The sequence below is a fragment of the Thunnus maccoyii genome, chromosome 2, assembly GCF_910596095.1.
Source record: "Thunnus maccoyii chromosome 2, fThuMac1.1, whole genome shotgun sequence".
NCBI classification, from domain to species: Eukaryota; Metazoa; Chordata; class Actinopteri; order Scombriformes; family Scombridae; genus Thunnus; species Thunnus maccoyii.
Window position 1 is genome coordinate 31,309,466 of NC_056534.1, and position 25,531 is coordinate 31,334,996.

A 25,531-nucleotide genomic window follows, 5' to 3' on the forward strand; every position below is an offset into this window, starting at 1 on the left:
TCATATCAAAGAAAGAGCAGAGCTGTGTGGGTAGAAAGTTGAAGCAGAAGCAGTGGAGCTGCTGTCGAAACATCCTGCTCAGCACCACGGACAGCGAACAATTAGCAGCTCGGACACAAGCTATCCGTCGATTTGGGAGAATTATTGGACAATAAGAAGACTGAATTGACAATGTATAGTTTTGTTTGGGAGATTTACTCATTTTAATCCATTATTCGGTCACACAGAGACTTGGGATTATTCACTGCTCGCCAAAGTAAGCCTGTTCTTATCTTGATCTCTGAATAAACCAAAAGTATGCGCAGTTTTAAAAAATGTTGCTTTGCTTTGGGAGGGCATCAATTTACTAAGTGTAGAGTTCAGACACCTCTAGCACAGGGATTACTTTACATTATAGAATACATCCATAACTCAGATGTTGTTATTGAGCTTGTAGTCAAGAAGATCCGTCGTGCGTAAAAGCCGTGGCACTATTCCTGCTTGACGCACGACACATCGGATGACTTGTGTGTATTTGCAGTGTCACTAATCAGAGATATTACAAACGCATGAGACAGGAGACAGGACGAGAGCAGGTGACAACGACTATACATCATCATTTGTACTCGGCAGGTTGTCGTGCGTAATTACGGATACGGCTCCTTGTGAAAAAAAAACATTTTATGTGATGTTTTTATTAGTTAGAATGTAGGATACATGGGAACACACCTTTCTTATGGAGTTGGCTCACGATGACGCACGGTGCGCAACAAGATACACACAAGGGTTTTCCAATAAAAAGAGTACAGGTGGGTGAACTCACCGTGTTCAGCTGTGGTCGGAGTGCTCACTTTTTCTCCATGTCACATACACGCGCACACACACGCTTAAATTTGAGGCAAACTAAACTGAAAGTCAGATATGTTAAACCACGTTTTCATCTTTTTCAACTGATACGTTAAGTGTGGTGGCAGCTGACTTTCCTCCTTCTGTTTCTGTTCCAAAGTAAGCGCGAAAAGTAATAGGATGGAAGTGAGGACTTTCTGAATCGGGTGGAAACGGAAGGAAACAAATCTACATCTGGACTTTGTGGTGCCATCTTTGCTCCTCTGCTCTGACAGCTACAATGGAACCTCTGGACCAGAGCCACTGGACTCCTCTATCATCAGACCTCAACTCCTCCTCTGCAACCACGCCCTCACCCTTCTTCTTTTCTTTCCCCCACTTCTCCAACACCTCCTCCAACGTGTCCACTCACAGTGTCCCGTTTCAGGGCAGCAGCACTCTGGTGACTGCGGTCATTTCCCTCACTGTGTTCATAGTGGGCCTGACGGGCAACACTCTGGCCATCTATGTGGTGCTGCGCTACGCCAAGATGAAGACCGTCACCAACATCTACATCCTGAACCTGGCTGTGGCCGATGAGCTCTACATCCTCGGGCTGCCCTTCCTCACCACGCAGAATGTGCTCTCCTATTGGCCGTTTGGCTCCTTCCTGTGCCGTGTGGTCATGACGGCAGACTCTATGAACCAGTTCACGTCTATTTTCTGCCTGACGGTCATGTCCATCGATCGTTACCTGGCTGTGGTCCACCCTATCCGCAGCACCAAGTGGCGACACCCGCGCGTGGCCACGGTTGTGAGCGCAGCCGTGTGGGCCGTGTCCTTTGTGATGGTCCTGCCTGTGGTCATCTTCTCTGATGTCCAGGTATAAACCTTTGGCTCTTTCCCTTCCAAGTGTAAATGAGCTCCAGCGGCTGATTCCTGATAAAAAATGAATCATTGTCTACTCAGCCCGAAGTCAGTCAGAACTTCAAGACCACCAAACACACAGATGATCCCTGTAGTTTCATCTAAAAGTATTAATGTTTATTAAACATTTGTTATAATGAGCCATAGCAGTAATTCTATAGTTTTAGTTTTAATCATTGTCATTTTATTTTAACCATGAAGTCAGGCCTCTTGAAGATTAAAATCCTCTTCCAAGAGTGCCCTGGACAAGATAGGCAGCATAAACAAAGGAGCAAAACAAATGAATAAATATATGCCACAATGTAATAATTACATAATTTAAACTTTCTATACAATCACTGTTTTCTTCAGACTGGAAAATTGATTGAGTTTAATCTTTCACAGTGAACATATTGTGTTCAAATTCCTTCTGATTTCATATTTGAGGTTTTGTTGTGTGGTAAAGTTGCAAGTTACAAGTATTGTTGAAACCTTAATCTGCTAAATGGCAACCTGATGTAATAAATAACCAAATCCACATTGAATTTCATATTTTCTCTTCATGCTTGACAAAAACATAGCACCAGAATACAATGCTGTGCCAGAATTATTTTTAACACTTCGTTTCAAATATAAAGCTGCTCTGACTTTTTTTCAATCCAATAGATGAAATGACTTTGTTGTGAAAGGTTTTTCTTGGGGTGAGTGAGTTGGGTGATAATCATTCAACTCTGCAGTTCTTCTTCTTTTCCAACATGCAACTTTACTGTTTTTGTTCACTCTCACTGAACTCAAAAACCTTGTTTCCAGCAGCAGCAGGCAGCTGTTCTCAGCAAAAAAAAAGCTCTGATAAACAAACAACAAACAAAGTAAACAACTAGCTGATAACATAGTAGAACATTCAGCAAATAAAGACACATTTATTTATCTCAGGAACTGTTGGACACCAGAACAGAGCTAAAGGGAGACTGAATATTTGACTTTGATTTATTACATGGCCAGAAACATAGCTCCAAATGAATGCTAATGTTTTGCCGTACTGTATCTGCTGGATGTGTGGATGGTGTTTACAGCTTGTTGAGCTGGCCCCAAGGGGCCAAAATAAATAAATAAAGCAGGTTTAAGAAGTATTTAACTACATGGAAGGGATGCTTTGGTATCTCTTGGACTTTATGGTTGAAATGTTGAGCTGTGATTGAATAAGAGTATGTGAGTTCTTGCTTTAATGCTAAACATGTGCGCTGAAGTAAAACACACTGAAGTCTTTCATTCAGGCTTTCAGAAGAAAATTATTAAATGAAAAAGAAAAGCATGACAGCAAGAAAACACAGCAGCTTTTGAATACAAGACAGGTAGGAGGAAAATGTAACTTCTGTCAAAGTTGCTGTGATACAGGCCTCTGCTGTTCTTACTGAAGGCCACAGGTTTGATAACAATGAGACCACAGGACAAAAAGGTAGTGTAGTTAAGAGTTACCCTTTGGTTAGACATTTATTTCCTGTTAGGACACAGACAAACTAAACACAGTAACACCTGGGAAGCTCTTCCTCGAAGCAAAATGCTCTTTAAAACTCCCAAAAGCAGATAATGACATTCATATTTTGCCAAACACCCCTGGCTGCATAATTTAAGCATTTTGTAAGAGTAGATAATGACTGAATTTTAAATTTTGCCGTAGTCTTTAATATTTACATTTTACTCATGTTTTTTTAATTTCCCTTTAGGACACATTTAACTCCTGCAACATGATCTGGCCAGAGCCACGGGATGTGTGGTCAACAGCCTTCATTCTCTACACTGCCACAATGGGCTTCTTTGGACCGCTGCTCATCATCTGCCTCTGCTACCTTCTGATCGTCATTAAGGTGTGTGCGTGTGCGTGTGTGTGTGTGTGTGTGTGTGTGATTAAAATAGCTCATGTCTAAATTAACACTCTACTCTGCATCACTGTAATGATGATTTCCACCATCACCATCATCTTCCCTCTCATTTTCATCATAATCATCATCACTCTTATATCCATCACCATCATCTCTATCAAACTATCTTCGGTGTTTTTCCTGCAGGTGAAGTCCTCGGGGATGCGGGCGGGCTTCACCAAGCGACGGCGTTCGGAGCGCAAGGTGACGCGGATGGTGGTGGTGATCGTGGTGGTGTTTGTGTTCTGCTGGCTGCCGTTCTTCATAATCAACTTCGTCAACCTGGTGGTCATCATCCCGGAGTCCAGCGTAACAGCAGGAATTTACTTCTTTGCTGTCATCCTGACGTACGCCAACTCCTGTGCCAACCCGGTGCTCTACGGCTTCCTGTCGGACAACTTCAAACAGAGCTTCAGAAAAGTAGGTTGTACACTCTTTTAGTGAAGCTTAAAATCTTTTGGACAACTCTCTGTATTGAAATGATGCTTTACAGTTTGTCTTTTCTTCACATTGATTTGCTTGTTTTGTTGTGTTTCTTTTTTCAGACCTCTTAAAACTTCTTAAAACTTCCAGTTTAGAACAGCTGGTTGCATTTTTAAGCTCGAGACTAATGTCACAGAATAAGATGTTTTTGTGCAGGGTCTGACTGATAATTTGGTCACCAACACAAATGAACATGAGATCAATACATGGCAAAAACAATGGATCAAATGACTCCATTTAGCAGTTAGAGTATTTCCAAGAGTTGGTGGAGACCAAAAGTAGAGTGAATATTGGACTTACATTCATTGGGTGGCCAGAAACACGACTCCAAATGAATATTAAACTTTCTCTGTGTCTACTTGAAGTGTAAATAAGCCACTATTTGCTAACATATTCCCAATATCAGCTTCATAAGTTGATAATATGTCAGTGTTGTGTTTTCAGCTTGTTAATGCAACTTTAAGAAAATTTGTTGACTTAAAACGAACCATTAAACATGAATCATTTTGGAGGCATGGTTCTCATGGATATACTATAAGAAGTTGATATAGGACGCCTACTGCACATGTGCAGTTGTGTTTCTCTTCCTGGCCTTGCACAACCTTGTTATTTTAGGTTAACTTAAAGTCACGATATGTAGGATTTGAAAAGTTTGTATTTTGGCACCATCCAGTGGTGGTATCTGGAATAAGGCTCTGACAGCCAGCAATGCCCTGTGTTACACCTCTGCAGATCAGACTCAAAGACCCTGAGATAAATGGGCTACTAACAACAGAAAGACTGCACCAAGTTTCACAGGGATTACCTCATTTTATTTATTTTTTTTATTACTTTTTTTTAACAGTTATGGGAATAATATGAAAGATTCTAACTATACACAAGTGTCTACACATTGTGGATTTAAAGGAGCAGTGTGTAGGATTTAGTGGCATCTAGTGAGGTTGCAGTTTGCAACTGAATACACCTCCCCTTCTGTTCCAAGCTAAACCACGAAAATGTGAATGTCCCTCTCTAGAGCCAGTGTTTGGTTTGTCCATTCTGGGCTACTGTAGAAACATGGCAGTGCAACATGGCGGGCTCCGTGGAAGAGGACTCGCTCCCAAGCCCCCATGAACAGCACCGGGCTTTGAAGCCAATTTGACATAGTGGCCAAACCGCATAATTACAACGTCATGTGATGCCATTTGGCCCAAAAACACTTTTCCCCATAGACTTACATTGTGAAAAAGATGCCTGTAAATCAGCGGATAATTTTTTTTTGAGCATGACAACCCCCGACGGTCTAGAAGAGCCGCACATTTGAATTGTTTTATCCCCATTCAAGTTAGCCGGAGGGCTAAACGGGAAGTAGCCAACTCGGCTGGCGAAAGTCGCTAGTGCGCTTGCTATATGGGCCCAATGATCTCGGAAGATCCGGGTAATTTTAACTAGAAGTTGAACTTTTTTGGCTTCATGTGCCACTGAGCAACTTTCATAGGAATGAAAGGGGCCCAGCCTTCGATGCTGTATCCAGTTCTCTTTATACATTTATGCCCGCTCCCTATGTAGATATAAAGGGTTTATTTTGAGGTAACGAAAAGAATGATTCTTATTTTTAGGTGATAATACACTAATTAAAACATACCAATGAATATTATATTCCATGTCTGCCAAGTCCGTTCCACTAGATGCCACTAAATTCTACACACTGCACCTTTAAGTTTTGTTTGAACAGGAGTCCATTTCCATTTTCATGTCCATTTCTGTATACCAGTTATGACCTCTCTCCTTTTCTAGCATGGTTATCAAATACTGTTATCTTACTATGTGCATATGGTCAATGGACCTTCAACAGAATGGCTCTTCTACAGCCTCTACAGATAATTTCTGTGGCCCTGCAAGGGCTGTGTGTGAGGATGAGGTGCAAGACCAACGGTGTAGATGACGGTGACCCCAGAGCTCCGCGCACTGAGAAGTCCACGGCGAATGACTGCATCCTGCTCTCCACTCATAACCAGGTCTACCATGATCCCCAGAGCAGCCAGGTACTCCAGGTAAGAGTGTGTGTGTGTGTTTGTGTTGTTGTTGTGTGTAGGCAACAAGTTGTTTTTGTTTGGTAAGAGAAAGAGTAACACTCAATCATAACGATCAGTAGTAAGTAATTCATAAAACATAGGTTTATGATGAACTAATCATGAACAAAACATTAATATATCTTTGTAAATGATTAATTAACGCTGTGTTAACATATCACAAACATTTTGTAAGTCATATATAAATGATTAGTTAATTATGAAATACTCATGAACAAATCATTTGAAGGCTAGATAATTAATTAATGATTATTTGATATAGTATGAATCACCTGTGAGCCATTCAAAGCAATTATTAGAAATTATGTTATTATATGAACATCCTTTGGCTGTAGATTGTTCTCCATCTTAATAGTATACAAAAAGCTTTGCACCTGAATAGTAAAAGTTTATTTTATGCATTTACATGTCCTTTGTAACAGGTGTTACAAAACTGAGGTTTAGAAAACTTTGTAGTATGTTGAGTCCAATAACTCAACTCATGCTTATCAAAAGCTTCAGATGACCCGCCCTGCTCCATAGAACCAGGTTGAACTTGTGCTGGTGGTGCAGATTCTTTGCTGGGGTCGTTTATGTATGGCAGTGGTTCTCAAGCTTTTTCACATCAAGGACCCATGGCAAAAATAGTCATACATTATGTTATTGTGTTACTTATGGATGAAAATATAGTGAAAATAAACTATTCCCCTTTTTGCTGGGGACCCCCTGGGACCTCCTCAAGGACCCCTGAGGGTCCGCGGGCCCCACTTTGAGAATCACTGGTGTATGGAGTCTCCCAGGAATTAAATTCTACTAAAGACACGTAAGTAAGCTCTTATTCAGTGTTTTAAATTAAAGTTTTAGCCTTTTGTGTAGAGGTAACACTACAGGATGCAGCTGCAGGATATAACGCGGACGCAGCTGTTCTGCAGAATAACTTCAGTTAATGGAGAGTTATACTACCTGATATAGGATTTAGTGCAATTTGCAGATGGTAAATGAATGTGTGTGTATTTTTAACACTGTACCAATTTGATGCAGTTTGTAAAAAAAGCGTGTTGCTAATTGTGATCAGCGCGTTAGCATACTAGCCCGCATTAGCATGTTGGTAGTCAACAGATAAGTCTGTAATGTCGGTTAATGCAGAGTTTTGCCACCTGAATGGGGATTTATTACAATCTTCAGTAGATAAATGCATGTGTTTATTTTTAATACTATACCAATTTTATGCAGTTTGTAAAAGTTGTGATGCTAATCACGTTTAGTGCATTAGCATGTTAGAAACTGTAGCATAGCTCTCAATGTGGTAGCACCCCACTTTACTGTGTATTAATGTGTGTTAGCATTGTTAAGTTAGTTAAGAAAATTAAAGTTAAAGCTTCATCAGTTTATTAAGGTGACTGAGGAGAGGGACGTTTGTACTAGTGGAGGAAACTCTACTGTGAATCTGTGAGGCATACCTACATGTCTCTCACCTGCTGCAGCTTCAGTCTGAACCACTGACTGTATATAAATATGGACAACGCGTCTCAACTTCCTGCTGCTATGCAAGAGTGAAGCCAAAATATCTCCTTTCCAGGAGGTGCTATCTTGCTTGTGTAACGTCATTGGGAGCCAGAGTTTGCGCAGTAGAGTTGGGCGGTGGGATGACGGCCTGCGGGACATGCCCCCTCAGCCATTCCGTCGCCTGACGGAGGTTTGAGAGTGGCTGTCTCAAACATGATGTAACAGTCCCTTTTTATATTGTCAAATAATGAATTAAAACAAACATCAGAAAAATGAGCACTTGGATAAAATGACAAAAACCATCTTTGGGAAAAATTTATTTGACGTGTACTGCAGCCAGCCACAAGGGGGCAATCAAGATGTTTTGGCTTCACGTTTGGGGAGCTGTCACTACGTCCATATTTATATACAGTCAATGGTCTGACCAGCCAGAGCACCACGTTGGTCTGCTGCAGTGTCCTGCCTGAAATTCTCCCACAGCCTCCTCTGTACCTTTCCCCGCCTGGTCTTCATCTGTCTCCTCCATGCTTCAGGTAAAATCTATTAGACTCCTGAGTACAAACTAATGTTGCACATGCATTTTATTTTGGTAGCTTACACCAACAGGTGAAACAAATGTAAAATATCCAAGGAGGGTTGAAATGAGGGCAACTAGACTTGGTTCTAGATGTTTCACCTGTCATTCAAGGGGCTTGTTCAGGTCTAACTGACTGGTGGGGAGTCCCAGGTATTTAACTTCTGTGGGGTCGTTAAGTCTCCTGGGAAGGGATGAAAGGACGACATTGTAGGCGGGGGATAAGTGGTGTCGTAGACCTCAACAGAGGAGGAGGTCTACAACCCAGAAGACTTAACAATCATTTACAATTGGCTTCATGTGACAACTCCATCAACTGTCATTTCCACTTGGCCTCAGGTGACTCGACCCACTTGAAAGACTGCCGTTACAACAGCCAGGAGCACTAACGAACCAAGTGGTATCAATGACCTTGATAACGACCCCACAGAGCCTGAATACCTGGGACTCCCCACCAGTCAGTTAGAACTGAAGAAGCCCCTTGAATGACAGACGAAATGTCTTCAAGTATCTGGAACCAAGTCCAGTTGCCCTTGATTCAACCCTCCTTGATGATGTAGATGACTGAGAATCTTCACAGACAAATGTAAAATAAATAAAAGCTCAGTCTTAAAGCTGGTAGCTGAGGAGAGACTGGCACTGCGTGTGTGTGTTTAAGGCTCTTTTACAGAGTATATTGAGTAAAAATGCCCAAAGAAGCTGTTTGTTGTGTTTATTTTTACAAATAAAGCTTTATATGTTTTGCTCCAGCAAGACTAAAGGAATGAAACATCACTTGTCTCTTGAACTGTGTATTTGTGCTTACATCAAAAATTGTGACAGTGTATTGTTCTAATAATTGAGGTGTATTTGTGTGTTTTAGAGGGAACAGCAGAAAGTCATATGCATGATCAATGAGCGAATCTGAGTGCTGATTGGTCCTGAAAATGTGGCCGATGAATGCTGCACTCTCCTCATCCTGACTGACACCTTCAACCCCAAATATTCTTCCACTTTTCAAACTTCTCAAGTTGGCTCATACACACTTTTTGTGTGTTCCAGTATGTGTGGCAAAATATGGAGCTTTTTGAAGCTCCTGGTTTAATGGATGATGTTTATAAATGAGACATTTAGCAGCACTTTAAAATTGTCTGTCTGTCATTTTGTAAGCTGATTACTGGAAACTAAACACATTGCAGAGTCAAACTGTAATTTTTGTGGAGGGAACATCAGGTCTGTTTATCCGACTGTCAGAAATGTTTGATCTCTGGTTTGATTTATATTATCTGTTGGTTTCCATGTTAAAGTTTAAACAATGTTTAAATTTAAACTTCAAGAATTGGTTATCAAACATAAAAAAACAACTAAATGTTAATAATATATAATAGTTTGTTAAAATGTGAATTGTGTTGATGCTAACTTATTATTCAAAGTATATTTGATATACCTAAAGAAGAAGAGTTGGTGAACATGTAAAAATTTAAAATGGACAATTACAGTTGACTCAGACACAGAGAATCAACTCAATTTTTATTCTCTAAAGTTTTACACAATTTAATCAAGTCAGATATAATTCATATGTTGACTTTAATAAAGGCAGTTGAACTTGTTTTCCTCTATTTTTCACTTATGCTTCACTTGGCTTACTTATTTACACTTTAGGGGGATGCAAACAGTTTGTAAAAGCCTTGTGTACATGCATAAATCTTTGTAAGAGGTTTGAGTAATCTGAAAGTGATAGGTTAGACATTTACATATGATGAAATGTTTACACTTTAGATCAGGGGGATGCAAAAGCACTTTTAAATGTCTCATAAATGATTAAGTCATTCATTTGCACATCATTTATAACTGATGAGGATGATGAAAGTAGTTGGGGATGGTATAGAGCTGACACATGGAGTCCCCAGCACCTGTTCACCTGCACGAGGAGCTACATGTATACGGGCAGGTCATAACATGCACAGGTTCACATTATGAAGCACCTGGCCGATACTAGAACACAGGATAGTGATTTATAATATATCAACAAATAATTAATGAATCATCTATTAATTATTTGTTCATGAATATTTCATAATTAACTATTAATTTATGCATGGCTTACATCATATTTGTGATATTTTAACATAGAATTAATTACACATTCACAAAGGTATATTAATGTTTTGTTCACGATTAGTTTATCATTATAAATGTCTTACTACTGATTGTTATTTTTAAGTGTTACCAGAGAAGGTAAAAAGGACTTTTGCAAGAATGATGAAAAGATGTAATAATAAAAAATGTATGTTTAGTGCAGCTGAGCTGAACATCAAGTCATTATTTTTGAGTTGCTGATATTTTAAGGACAGCGGAAAAAAAAACACAGATCCACACATTCAGACACACACTCAGTTACTGCGATTCTCTGCATCACCAATGAGTCTGACGCATCAGGTTTGGCAGCTCTCCTACCTAAGAAACGTCCAACACTTCACTTCAATCAGCAGGCAGGTGTATGTGAGAGAGCAACAAATTAAAGAAGGATGGTAAATTACTGCTCCTGTGGAGGCAATGATTAGGGAAAATTCTGAAGGCAGAAGTGACAGATTATGAGATTAGGGTTGAGTGTGTTTGTGTGTGTGTGTGTGTGTGTGTGTGTGTGTGTGTGTGTGTGTGTGTGTGTGTGTGTGTGTGTTAGAGAAGAGCTGTCAGAGAGGGGAAAAGCTTTGACTTAGCCAGTGTGGGGCTTCCTAGTGTCCAATTAAATAACTTGTACAAGAGCAGTGAGGTGTATTAGACTGACAGAGTGGCTTTGATGAGACTCTCCTAAAGCTCCTTCAGCTGGTTCAAGGATATCAAAACTACAGCTTCCTCTATAAGTCACATCTTAGAGTATATGTTAGAGTCCAAGTGTTCAAATATTGATGCATGGATCATCCTGTTATTCTCAGAGCAGAAATCATATATCTTCCTCTTCATGTGACAGGAATGCAAAGATAGGAAATTAATATTAACACATACATGCTTTAAACCAGACACTTTTGCACCACAGAGTGTTTTTATATTTACAATTTTGTGGTGGACCGGTCAAAGGGGGGGTTTAATAGTGTGATATGCATGCTGGAAGGTGCAGATTTGTTTCAGGCATGATCTCTCTCTATTCATCCTCCCAACCAACAAATAATAAATAGATAGACCTCTCAGCTACTCTCAGGTAGTGACCACGCACAGATTTAATGTTGATGCTAAATGCAGAGAGCCGCTGATGACGGACTAACTTGCATAAAATCAGTATAATGTTTTTGGGAGCGTGACAGGGAGAATGATGTGGAAAAATACAGCAAAGTAATTATTATTCAGCTGTTTTGCTGAATCATATTGTTCCTCATGGCCTGGTAGCAAGTGTTCAGAAGCCCAATCTGTAGGCTGGAAATCTCTGCTTTAAACATACTGCAGACTCATGCAGGTAACCGAGAGATGAATTGACCTTCTCCTCTTTCCTTCTCCTTCTTTCCTTCATCAACATGCCTCTCCTTGTTTTTTTTTAATCCCCTTCTCCCCCTCTGAAGATCTCTCCTCACCCTCCAGGCTCGTCTACCTCTCACACAGCTGCAGACCTGCACCGCTGCATCACTACATGTCAATGTCCTTCCACTTTCCCAGGACTCGGACCCACCACCACTACCACCGTAATCTCCACAGCAGCCTACATGGTAACCGCAGCTGAACCTCCAACCATTACTGCCCTGACTACACCTTCCTCGTCTGCTTCCATAGCTCCACAAGAACAGTATGGACTGTCTGGTGTTTTAGGGAGAAGCATGGACAAAAGTGTAGAAGATTCACTTCCTGTGTGTAAGGAGAGCTGAGGAGGGGGGAAAAAAGGATATGAGAAGATGGAAGCAGGTAGGTTGCATAAGCTGATCAAAATGGGGGAATATAAATATATATATTTTTCTGTGGTTACAATATAAATATCAATTTCTTGGACTATTTTCTCAAACATACACACATATGTGCACTCATTCTAAAACATTGCATCATTTATACTCCATATCAGTGAAACAACTTCATGAATATTTTTCAAGTCTTGATGTATATCTGTACCTGTACGAATCATCCAGCTATTTTCCTTTTTCCCCCTCCATCCAGCCATCTGACATAAGTGCCTTTTCAGCCGCTCTCAGCAATCATCATGACTCCTAAATGGACACAGAAACATTTATACCTTGCTTCTCTCACTTCCTGTTTATCTGTCACACATCATGTGCGAATGTATTCACGTTTCTGAACCAAAAATTCCATCGAGCATATAGCAAAAACCCATTTTTCTGTTTCAAGCTGCCACTCACTATTGTTCGATTTGCCTCTTAGAATGGGTAAATTGCGATGAATTGAGTTCATAATTCACAATGTACATCTGTACAGCTTTGTGGACAGAATCTGCTGTGATATTTTTTTTTGTACAGTGTTTGTATTTCCAGAAAATAGCTTGTTTGTCAGCTTGTCAGTCACAGAAAATGTGCCTCTTTACCTGCTCAGCATCTTTCTGCAGATATGTAGCCAGCATTGAACACAAAACCGATGACCTCTTTGTGCATGCGCTGCTCTTTACGGGTGTTTGTGGATGTTTTCACTAATGTGTGCGTGCATGTGCATTTGTGGTCGCTTTGCACACGTGTATGTAAACGTTTTCTCTCTGCAGAATATATTGTTGCTAGTGTTGTTGTCTGACCATGCTTTGCTCAGCGGCTTATTTACTGTGCAGCGGATGCTATTTTTTATCAGACAGGCAGCACAATACCTCAGCTCACACAGCCTCCTTTGACTTTGGCCTTTGAAATGTTTATATTGCAGTCATGTCTGCCTGTAAGCTTTTTATTATCATGAAAGGTCCTGTGTAGTTTTTTCAGACAGGATAGAGATGATCGTACCATGACTACAGAAAATGTATGTTTCTGATTGGCTGGTAGGCGTCTTTTAAAATTGCGTAACAGAACACCTCAGACATACTTACTACCACATCAGCCAAAGCAGGTAACCATAGAAACAATATTTCTGCTTTGTACAATGTCACCATTTAACTCTCATTGGTGAAACAGACCTAAATATGAGATAATTGGACTATTAAACTTGAAAAAAAGAGTCACACAGATCTTCTTTTTGTCTGTGCTACAGAAAAGTGGTACAAGCACAAAAACACAGTAATCTGTTTTTTTTGTATAAGACACCTTATTGTTGCTGTATTATTGCTTACTGTACTGTACATAATCGCTCTCTGTTTTCCGCTCTTTATATCATATCAGCCCACTGCCAATCTCTTTATAAAAGCAGTCATTGTGGTCAGTGCTATTCAATAAAAACTAATTAGAATCTAATAACGCTCACGTAAATAGGATGAGTTTATTGTAATAGCGCACATTAGTGTGAGAATCAACTTATAAAATCTCAATGATGGATGATTGTGCTTTTCCAACCACTTTTAATCTATCTGCGTACATAAAAAAGGAAATTGGCATGCAGTCAAAGGAGCTGAGCAGGTGAATATAATAAGTTGAAGTAGTGACAGGAAAAATAATGGAAGCTGTCCACATGAGAAGAAAAAAAAAAAAATCAAGGTTGTTCATAATGAAGGCTTTCACATGCAAATACAGAGACTATGGTGTGTATTTTACCAGATTATTTATAGTTGTTTGGATGTTTTGGTGCTGTATATTCGTTTGGCTTCAAAATAAAAGAGTGTGATCATAAACCAGACGTTTCTGCTTGCTATTGTCACACAATTACACACTGACATCTGGAAAGTGTCACTACAATCTATGGAAATGATAGAGACTGCCAATTATAAACACAAGCAGCCTGCACCTACATTGTAACCAGACTGTGAGGCAGACAGCATCAACAAGAGGCTGGTGACAAGTGCAGCTTGATGCTCTTCTTTACACGTACAACATCTGGGTTTCCTCTATTAGACCTGAAAACTTGGATGTTTGTGCATTCTCACAGGTGATATATATAGAATATGGTGTAATCATGTCTTTAACTCACATGTCAACAATCTTGTCATGTCTTGCTATATAAGGTCATTTATATGCTTAGCAACAAGTCAGAATATGTGATAGAAATTCTGAGGTTAGGGGCTCAAGGCTACATTAGCATAGCACACCCGAATCTCTGACTGAACTGTCAGTGGTTGATTCGTATTGTGCGTAATGTAGGCGAGAAGAATGTCTGTAATAAAAAAGACAATGTCTTTGGTTCTGCTGCATCAATTTTTTAAATCTTTTTTTTTGAAAAGTGTCCATCATGAGTCTGATAGTGTTATAGAAGTGCAATGCTACATCAGCAGAATACTCCAGAGCTCTTAACCATATCTTACAGACACTGCTAAATCAGCAGTAAGAACCTGAAGCATCACATTAGGACTTGGATGGGTCGGAACATCTGGCCAAGTCACAAGGAGTCAACAACAGCACAAACCATTCAACACCACTCAAAAATGTGTTTTTCTTCTTGTTCCTTCAGTCGGATATTTGAGCTTGATGTATGTGCAGAGTTTGACACTAGAAGACTTTTTTCACATTCATCTGCTGAAGGGGGAAAGTTTCTCCGTGCTCACATGAAATCAGAGTTTGAGGCGTGTATCTACGAGCATGAGCTGTGACATCATAACTCGTTTGGAGCCAATCGTGGTCCAATATTCAACTTACAAAAAATGTGATGTGGAAACTTTAAACCTTCAGTGCACAAACACTGAGAATTAACTGTACAGTGAAATAGGAGACATCTTGTTTCCATCCGTTAAACTTTGCAATGAAAAATATTTGCATTTTTAATAAGAGAGAAGGATTTTTATGCCTCTTTCCATTTTTATTCGAATACAAATACAGATACAAATAATTTTGCTGCCTCAACAAATACAGATACAAATATAAATACTGGGATCTCTGCACATCCCTAGTTAACACCACATGCAACATCAGCTGTCTGAACACCAGACCAAGACTGATCACAGCATCGACTGGGAAGGGGTCAAAGGCAATCAACCAAGAGTCATGGATGACCAGAGAAAGATAGAGACAGAGGTTATGATCTCTCCCCATATGTTATCATGTGGCATAGCCATGGGATATGGTCAAATGCACCAGGAAAAGCCAATAAGTGAGCCTTCTCACTTGAGTTCTTGTTCAAGTTTTAGTGCTGTGTTGACTGGTATGTTGCACCACCATCTTAACTTCATTAATTAATTATTTTTTGGGTGAAGGAGAGGACTGGCAGAAATCACATTATTATATATGACTGTGTCATTATTTGACTCTGTGTGTGTGTGTGTGTGTGTGTGTGTGTGTGTGTGTGTGCATGAGTGTGTTTCCTCTTTCCCAGAAAGGTCTTATGAGACAGTCCATCTTTATAATGACCAGAGACTGGATGTCAGGTTGACTCTCCTTCATTACTTATGTAGCGTCTCACACACTAACACAGCCAAATGTACACACTCGTAATAGCATAATGTAATTCATTATTCATTAATACATGAAATAATTTATATTATTTAGTCCTCTAAGACTGACATCACAGACATGCATGTGTGTGTGTTTGCATGTGTGCACTTTCAGAGCAGAACATAGATTTTTTTTTTTATCTGTGTACATTTCATTATCTCAAACACACAGCTGTGAGACGAGGAGAAGGAGGAATGTGAGCAACAATCTTTATTCATTAACTTGTATATTGTGCAACATCAAGCAGATGTGGGAAATGGCTTATTTAGCGTAAGCACCCCTGCTAAGAAGGTTGTTTCCATCTTGGTTAATTAGTTTGGCTGTCAGCAGTATTTCTTTGAAAATCAGCAATAAATTTACATGAAATTTAGTGAACAGAGATGCACCTGGCAAAGCAAAGAAGTAGATTTTGTTGGTGATCCAGCGGGAGAGTTGGACCCAGTAAGAAATACCAGTAATTTAATTGTTTTGTGTCAAGGATTTAATTTCTTTTGTGTCATAGTACAGACTGTCTTTCGTTATTTTGTGTTTGCTTTTTTTGTGAGCTCACATGTGATTCTAAAGTAATGTTAAACGGTTGAACGAATGAATTAACTTTTGGCCCTTAATTATTTTTGGTTCGTTTGCTCTGCATATAAACTTTAAAGCTGCATTAACTGATTTTTTTGTACACTTGGGGGCAGCAGAAACAAGCCGTAAGCACAACACTGACATTGTTTCCCTTTTTTATGTTGTTATGACAAACTTGTTAGCCAATGGTTGCCTGTTTACACATCCGGCAGACATGGAGAAGCAGTAGCATTTATTTGGAGTCGTGTTTGTGCCCACCTGATCAATGTAACTCCAAAATTTACCCTAACCCCCTTTTAACTCTGTTTTGGTCTCCACCGACTTCTGAACAAAACATTTGGCTCTTTTGGATGTTAAATGTTCCTACTTTGTCTGTAGAGCTTATCAAAGCTTTTTCACTGATATCAGCTGCCTGCTGCTGCTAAAAACGAAGCTGATAAGAACATTGAGTATTCAGTAACATCGATTGAACATAAACAGTACAAAGTGGGCCAAGCTGAAAGACGTTAAAACACTCTTGAGCTGAGAGCAACTGCACAGTCTGTTATTATTCTCTGTGGCTTCATCACTACTACATTTGATTCAATGTTAACATGAAAATACAGATTGTAGCTGTTTAATTCACATGTGTCACAATGATCCTTACGTGTATCCCTCTCCCCTCTTGAGTGTATTTCTATTTGAAAAGAAAACGTCAATTTGCCTTCTTAACTGTCAAATTATCTGTGGTTTTGAAATGTTAACAACAAAATCATCAGGTGATTGCCATTTAAAAACTATGAACCAGCTGATGTTTGAGAAAGTCCTCAGTCCAAAGTAATAAAGTAATAAAAAAATTAAGAAACAGAAATACTATCTTTGAATGTAACAGGAAGTTTTAGCATTGTTTCATGTTAGCTGAGGTCTGTGTCTTTTGTGTTCCTTCCATGCTGCAATGCTGTGATAGAGTGAGGAAAAAATATGTGTAATTATAACTCTCTGCTGCTGATTATCAACACAATTAACACGTAAGAAAAAAATGTATTTATCCTTTCGTCTAAGAGACTATTTTTATGTTACGCACACTCTACACGCCACCCACACAAACCCTGAGAATCTTAATTACATTTTAATACATTAACATCTGAATAAGTAATCTACAAATACCAACTAATGAACCATACTCATCACATATACTGTAAACAGCTCAAATAAAACTCAGACATTATGACTTAATTGTAGGCTGTAACTCACTCACACACATCACACATCTAGTCCATTTTTACACCCAATCATCAGTTCAGTTAGCCCATTTCTCCTCTATAAGATCATAATTGACATAAAAGACGTGCCAGTCAAATGGCCATCAAAGCTTGTTATACGCTCCCTGCATAAAGCTTTCACTCTGGATTTAAACCTGACGTTAATCACCAGGGGTTTGACTGTCACTCAGCATATCAGTCTACAGACACGCGGGCAGACTGACTGTTCGCTCCACTGAGTGACTGAGATGATGAAAAGAGTCATGATGACAAGAGTTTGAAGCCCTATTGACATTATCCACTAGAGGAGAAAGGAAGAAGGCTGAGGGAGAGAATTAATAGATAGAGGGCCAGAAATGTATAAATGTAGAAAACGAATTGCAAATGAAACTTTTTAAGCTTTAAGAAGCAGGATAGCATCTTTTGAATATTTGACACTATTCCCAGGGCGCACTAAAGTCGGAAATTTAAATTTATAGTAGATGTAGAGGCTTCAAAAGCTACACAAATTAAAATTTAATGATTAAAAAAAAAGCACTTGTCCTAATGAAGGGTAGCTGCACGGTAGTTTCTCATTCGCTGTCTCACTTTAATTGTACAATTTAACCCACTACACCGTGCTCAATAACAGTAGTATTAACATTTACTGACAATAAACGATATGTGACTTAATGCTTTATTATGTGTGATACATTATGATGTCTATGTAATTAAAACCAGTAAATGTTTAGACTGAAAGCTGGGAATCATCAACTGACAAAACATCTCACCACAACCTCCATTTAGTTGCTGTTCTGGGGGTTTCGATTGTGTCACACGCTCTTCATCACCAGATGCAGTTTGCCCTGAAGATGTTCAATTGTGTATTTTCTTTAAGGACTTCTCTTTCAACAATGAGAAAGCACCAGAACAGCTGCTAAATGATCTGTGTGGTGAAATTACTTTGTCAATTGTCCCTAAATTACTAAATAATCTTTCAAAAAACAATATGTAGTTACTGCCAAATAAAGTGCTTTCAATTTTTTTTTTTCAGAATTTTATAGCACACACTACAGTAGAAGAAACAGTTATGATGAAGTGCACAGAGTCTGAGCCTTTCCAACAAACAAACAGCATCATGTACACATGTGGCGTCATTTCAAATGTCAAACAGCCACAAACTGACAAAATGGTAAATGGACTGCTCTTATCTAGCACTTTACTACACTAACTGACAAAGAGCTTTACAATTTTTGCCTCTCATTCACACACTGACGGCACCGGAGCAACTTGAGGTTCAGTGTCTTGCACAAGGACACTTCAAGCCACCAACCCTGCTGTTAGTGGACCACCCACTCTACACCCTGAGCCCCAAAAGAACAGAAAGAAAGAGATTCATGTATAATAAAAACTTGTGTTATTGTATCACAAGAGAACACATTATGATATTGGTATCAGTCTATGAATAACTTCTCCCAAGGGAACATATCAATAAGTATTACCATACTGACACACCCCTACTATCCACAAGAAGTGATGAAATTAAACTTAATACAAAAATACTAGCAGTGACTAACAGCAGCACTCTCTCATGCCTTCAGTATTTGATGTAGTGGTTTAACAGTTTGTAAAGCTGCAGACTGCATGCTCACACACACGGCTGCGTTCACTGTGTGCAGTGAAGCTCACCGCGCCAATACAGTCAAGAAACTGTACTGCATGAAAATATATGTTTTTCAGAGATGAAAATAGCACAATGCAAAGCTATTTCTTCTGACCAAATTCTTGATCCTTGCCATGCTAGTAAAGTCAGAGCTAAAGGACTGCCCTGTTGATGTTTGATGAGTTGTTTTGTTGGCTCAGTCTGCTTGACCTTTAGCTCTGCTTTTTATTAACAAACAAGTTTAGACACCCACACATACAAGCATGAGCACATTCACAAAGCTGAAAAGGCAGGCCACACACTGAAATCCTCCTCAACTCACCTCTCTCTCTCTCCATATATATATACATACATACATATGTGTGTGTGTATTGGTATATATACCATTGTTAGGCTTTGTGTGTGAGGACGTGAACATGTGAAAAGTATAAAAAGATGAAAAGGCTGGATTTCTGCAGAAAAGCAGTGAGGGGAATCTATATGAGATATATTATGTCTAGCTGATAAACACCATAATCAGCGGGTAAACATTGTGCAAACACACACACACGACAAAAGATAAACACAGGTGGGCATTTGCAAGCTCACATGTGTCTGTATCCAGTGGGAAGTGTTTTCCCTCATTCTCTATTCCCATTTCAACGATCTCTCTAAACGATATCCTGAATGTTCCTTAACGTAGAAAAAGGGGACTCTCCTGGAGAATGTAACGATCCTACCAGTTTTAATTATTTCAATTTTGTTTCTGAGAAATCACGTTTTGTCCATCATTTTGGAATGGCGGATGGTCTGAATACTACAATACCCATGATCCCAGGCCACCGTTGCCGTGGAGAGGAGGCCAGGCAGAGGTGCAAATCAGAGCAGTAGTGAATTTAAAATGCTTTTTGTTGCAGATGAGAACAAAACATGATGCCAGAGCTGCGGCATCCATCTAAAGTGAATTGATTTAAACTGCAGATTGTTTTTTTGTTTCGTCAACACTGCTCAGTAATAGGATGGCTCTTTCCAACTCTTGGTCATAGTTGATTGCAGACACAGGCCCAAGACTCTGTTCAAAGTGATTGTTAACATTTCTTGTTGGAAAGATGTCCTGCTCACATTTGCTCATTTTTTCCTCCATATCACAGCTGCACTGCGATACATTAGCAAAGCAATCTAAATCAGATCAACAGAGTGGCTAGAACCTGCATCTCAGGCTTTCTTTGATGGCTTCCTATATTGTATAGTATGCTGTAGTATTTTGTATAATATCTGTGCAGAGGATTGTAAGTGTGGATCAGCTGTGGCAGGAAGCTTTGGACTCTCTTTATCTCCAGTGCCAAATAAATGCTGAGGGTTAACTGTTGTTTTTTAACCAAAAGCAGAACCTGAGAGCTCTGCTTCACCTGCAAAAGGTCATTGAATGAGACACAAACAGACTCTTTCAGTTTGACATCTTGCTCCCATGTAGGAGAGGTGGTGGATCTTGCACATGTCTGTGCCCAGGGGCCCATTGTTTCATAATACGAAAAATACTTGTACTTTTGACTTTTTATAAAGAACCAGATACTTACAAATGATGACTGATTAGCTTACACTGTTTGTACTATTTCTTTCTCCATTTCCTGTGCTATCCAGCTATTCACTCAGCCAATGCGCTCTTGCAGAGCAGTTCTCCTGCCATTGAAATAATAATCATGAAAAATTGACCACATGCTGTGTATCGAGAGGGACACAAAGAGACTAAAAGAGAAAGAGAGAGCTCAGTTGTCAGAGAGGAAACAAAGAGGTTCAGAATATGTTTGAGTCATCTCCTGTGGCCTCATTTTCTATTTTCTCCATGTTGACAGACAGTGTAAGACAGTACAACAGTAAGCATATCATCTTCTGTAGATGATGGAGTCCACCTCTCTAACAATCAATAGCAGGTCCATCACTTTTTTCCTGACCTGTAATGGTAGAGCCCCGGCTGTTAAACCAATCAGTGTAATCTTGAAACTGCCTTACTGCACTGATGAGATCTATCATTTCCCCAAGCTTCATCAATGCCCAGTCCGTGGTTTCAGAGGTATTGATTGGTTCTCATGGACAAAAGAAGAAAAACAATCAATGAAGCACCACATGGATCAATCGGAAGTGAGATGCATCTTCATTTCTCTAGGTTTTGTCAAAATATGCTCACAGATATGATACCAAGTGTGATGGACAGAAAAATGATGCAGTGAAGTCCTCATTCTCATATATACTTTTTGTTAAGATTTTGGTGATTTTTGTTAAAAAAGGACATTTCATAGCAAAATTAATTCCTTTCAACAGAAATACCATGATCATTAAATAATAATAATGATAATTAAATTCACTCACGAGGGTAAATTGAATCCATGTGTTTTTTGTATTGAGGCAAACTTTGGTGGACTGATCTTTGAGCAATAGGGAGAAGCCGAGCAGTTCCTTTCCCTCTATAGGAATAAAAACTGCTCCACAAAAGAGGCATGGATTGCAGTTGAGAGATGAGTCAATGGTAAAACTATGTCATCTGAATAAATGGTGTGACCTTACAGTCATTGTCATGTTAGCGACAACTGCTTGCTAGTAACTCTTACAGCAGTGGTTTTCAACCTTTTTTGGGCCAGTGCCCCCTTATCCATTATCCAGGTCCCTTACTGCCCCCCATCAATTAAAATGTAGGCTAATTGTCCTCCCTGAATATTAATGTTGAGTTATATCATTAAAAAGCATGTCATTGGATGCCAAATAACAGATTTGTTTAACTGGACAGATGGAATATCATTATCATTACCTTCTCAGGGAGCAAAAAAAACATGTGAATAGAAATTATATTTGTGTTGAGTGTTAAACAGATGCAACGGTTGGAAATTTGACATTCAAACTTTAATTAGGTCTCGTTATTGATCACGATCAGCAGCCAATCAGAAAGCGGTAATTTGGTGCTGATGCCAAACAAGAAAGATTCTTATTAATTGTTCCAAAGGAAAACAAAGATCAGCCTACTGAGGAAAAAGTCTGAGGCTACTGGAAAAAAGCAGAAGGATATGTATCCATAGCTAAGGTGTTCAATAGGATACTGGTGGCATTTTTTCTTGTCCTGTGCCATTTTGCTGATATGATATGGGTGTTGTTGTTTATGATCAGAGTTCAAGGGCTTGGCCCACAGGGGTTTGGTTGGGGCGTTTGGGAGTCCTCCCCTAAGAAAATTTGATGTTATTTGAACAAAAACTATGCATTATCCACAAACAATTTATCTGTCCCGTTTTCCACATATCAGAGACACAACAGACTGTATTAATGCCATCTCATCACTTTTTATTTCCTTCTTGGAATAAAACACACATCACGTCACATCAGACGTTATGATCCCACTGATAAAGATTTATACTGTCTGTTAATATTTGACTTTTGTTCCAGATTTCTCATTCTAAAGTTCAGAGCTGCTGTTCTTTGATCAGATTTCTGGTTACGGTTGAAGATGAATACAGGAAGTTGAGACTGTTTGTAAATCAGCAGACCTTGACAACTGTTTGTTCTTCCTCTGGTTGGTTTCCTGGTTGAATCTGCTGATTAATTTCACCTTCACTCATCCGCTTGATTCAGATTATCTTCAGCATCTAAAGGTAACGTAACCAACAGTTTTCATCACGTTTGTGTCTGGGAGGGTCAAAATGATCTGATAATAGTAGAGATGGTAGTTGTGGTGATGAGTTATGAGTCATGTTATGTTTTTGACTGCATTGGTGGAATAAATGAAACCCCAGGAGAAAAAAATAAGAGTATGTATCAATAGTCTTATTGGCTCTTTTTCATTACTAAAGAATCAGGGTTTTTAAAGTATTATTTTAAAAAAGAATAAATTCAGAACAGGATTAGAATAGATTTATGTATGTATGGATGTATAATAAGGGCTGGATATGGCTCTGCCGCTCAGCCTTGCAGCCAATTTTTCCCAGTGGCCACTCGTGGCATTGCAGTGAAAAATCCCCCTACGGCCCAAAAAACATTTTCCCCAGAGACCACCACTGTAAAAGAGACATCTGTAAAACTGTTGACAGGACACCTTGAGTTGCAAACAAGGTGAATTATGATTCTTTCTATTATGAATGTTTGATTCATGGAGGTTTTATATTTGTAGAATTTTATTCAAGCCTAGAAAAACTTTTTAAAAATCTTTGTCATCATCACAATGAAAAGTCTAAAGGCCGAGCGGGAACTTGTGGGCGGGGCTGCTGCGCATAATCAGTGCGCATATTCATTGGGCCACACAACACGGAAGCAAACCCAGAAGCTAGAAACTTTTCTGGCGTATGTGCCAGCCAAGCAATTCCTTTAGGACCGAATGGACGCCATTTTTGGTCCGGTATCCAGCTCTTATAATATATCCATGAGTAGTAGAGACTCAGTATTGTTTCCCTTGTCTACACAGGAGGCGATCAGTTACAGTGTTGAGCGTAAGTCACCCATGTTTTCGAAGTGCTCAGAGCCCAACACATAAATTTGTCTGTAGTTACAGAGAAAAATAGACCTGACAGTACTGTGAAAAAACAGGAAAACCCTGAAGTCTAAAGATGAAATTGTGAAAATGTGCATTCAAATGTAGGACTAAACTGGCATTAAAAACAGACACAGACAAAGAAAACCCCAAGAGCAGCGCACCCTCTTTTAAAAAATATTGCTTCCAGCGCTCAGTGACATTCTCTGAATGCCCTCTGGTGGGCGGTACTGCCCTGGTTGAAAAACGCTATCTTACAGTTATCAAGCAACTGTTAGCTCAGAATGTTTTCTTTATCCCATCTCAATAACTCTTTATTGAATAAAATTCTGAGAACAAGAGGGAGTAAACAACACATAAAAAGAAGCTTAGAGAGCTATTATGACTGACTCTAGCGCTAGCATGTTCCTGGCTTGCTCGCATGTTAGCCATTAGCTCACCAGCTACAGGTAGTTCATCAATTAGCCCTGCGAGTAGTACATCACCTTGGTTTATCATTTCCTAATTTGAGAGGATGTGCAGATAAACTTTGCTGTGCCACTTTCTGGTGTGATCGGGTCTTTTAAAAGAGACAAAAAATATTTTAGATCCTGTACAGTGAGACATTTAAGACGAGCCACACAGTTGAGGGAAATATGCTGCAGCTGATTAAGAGCAGAAGAAAAGGCTCCAAAGCAGAGGCAGAAGGGGACAGAGAGATGACAAAAATAGGGAAAGATATAGCAGCTTTAATATTTAACAATCAGAACTAGTCAAACCCAACACCTTTACACAGCGGCTTCTTGGCTGAACTGATTACAGTGACATTCCTGGTCACCATAGCCGTTGTGGCATTTGCACTCCCATATAATTGGAGCAGTCTTTGGAGTCTGGAGGAGAAAGAGAGTCGACATGAAGCCTCTACAGAAATCCTTTTTATGTGTGTGTGTGTAACTTTCTGTGCATATGACAGTTTGTGTTGAAGCAGAATCATGTCTTTGTTTAAAAGCTGAAGACCCCCTGGCAAGATTATGAGACTTTTGGGCCAGACAACCAGGTCTGCCAGGGAAAGAAATGAGGAGCAGGGGTGTTGAAATATGAAAGGCCACGCTGTCGGCGGTCTGCATTTATCACAGCTCCACAGCACCGGTTTCCCTCTCTCCCTTGTCTCTTCTTCACAATCCACTCTGCTGGCCCTTTCTCATCTCTTAACCACCCTCTCTGCTGTACTCAGCATCAAGCTGTTGCTCCTTTCCTCCTCTTTCCTGACCTTCTTTTTCTGCAAAACCAGGATATCATGTCGCCTGCCCTCAATTCAGTTCAGCTGCTTTTGTCAGCATGAAATTGCACAGCTTATTTCCAACCATGATAACCTCAATAATAAAAAGTCGAATGGATCATGTAAAAATATCTCAATTAGTATGAAGTAACAAGTAGTATCTCATAGACAGTAGTAAAAGAAATATAACACTTATTTCCTAAAAGGAGTACAAACTACATTTCTCACATTTTTTTCTGTCTTTCTCCCACACGTTCACACACATGCACACTTATTACTGCAGCAGGGAATTATACATCCTTCGCTATGTTTCACACCTTTTTCACACCATAATGAGCTTCTCATGGCCTCTGGTCTGAGTTAGTCCTCTCTCTCAGGCATCTGTTGTTGACAAACTTGGACCTTAGAGTCGACCATAGTGTTCCTCCTGGCTCACAGCTCTGCAGGTTTTCTCTGTCTGGTAACTAAGCTGTAATCAGACCCTGATTAGATGGCTGGATATAAAAACAATAGCACTCCAAGTTCTGGACTGTGACTGCTTTATGCATGAATGCATGGAGTTTTGTCTCAGGATCAGCTAACTCTGTTTATCTGTCTTCAAGCTCATTCAAAGGGTGCAAGAGGA

At 39.5% G+C, this 25,531-nt stretch overlaps 1 protein-coding gene across 2 annotated transcripts; it reads left to right on the plus strand.

The window, feature by feature from the left end:
* The first annotated feature begins 704 nt into the window (after positions 1-704).
* Positions 705-13,959, plus strand: LOC121904752 (somatostatin receptor type 5). Of its 2 annotated transcripts, XR_006098296.1 has the most exons (8): positions 705-788; positions 986-1,687; positions 3,435-3,575; positions 3,777-4,049; positions 5,963-6,145; positions 6,906-6,986; positions 8,150-8,202; positions 9,106-10,213. XR_006098296.1 is itself a non-coding variant. In XM_042422615.1 (7 exons), exons 2-6 carry the CDS (start codon positions 1,106-1,108, stop codon positions 12,074-12,076), a joined length of 1,479 nt encoding a protein of 492 aa, XP_042278549.1. In that variant the 5' UTR covers positions 705-788; positions 986-1,105; the 3' UTR covers positions 12,077-12,113; positions 12,360-13,959. The 2 variants fall into 2 exon arrangements, 1 of the variants encoding a protein (XP_042278549.1); XM_042422615.1 differs by lacking the exons at positions 6,906-6,986; positions 8,150-8,202; positions 9,106-10,213 and adding exons at positions 11,777-12,113; positions 12,360-13,959.
* The last annotated feature ends 11,572 nt before the right edge of the window (positions 13,960-25,531 follow it).

Excerpts from the sequence above, each read along its gene's own strand:
- LOC121904752 (XM_042422615.1), top strand. The coding sequence starts at position 1,106 with ATGGAACCTCTGGACCAGAGCCACTGGACTCCTCTATCATCAGACCTC. Across the intron at positions 1,688-3,434 it reads TCATCTTCTCTGATGTCCAG|GACACATTTAACTCCTGCAA; the intron begins GTATAAACCTTT and ends ATTTCCCTTTAG. Across the intron at positions 4,050-5,962 it reads TCAAACAGAGCTTCAGAAAA|CCTCTACAGATAATTTCTGT; the intron begins GTAGGTTGTACA and ends GCTCTTCTACAG.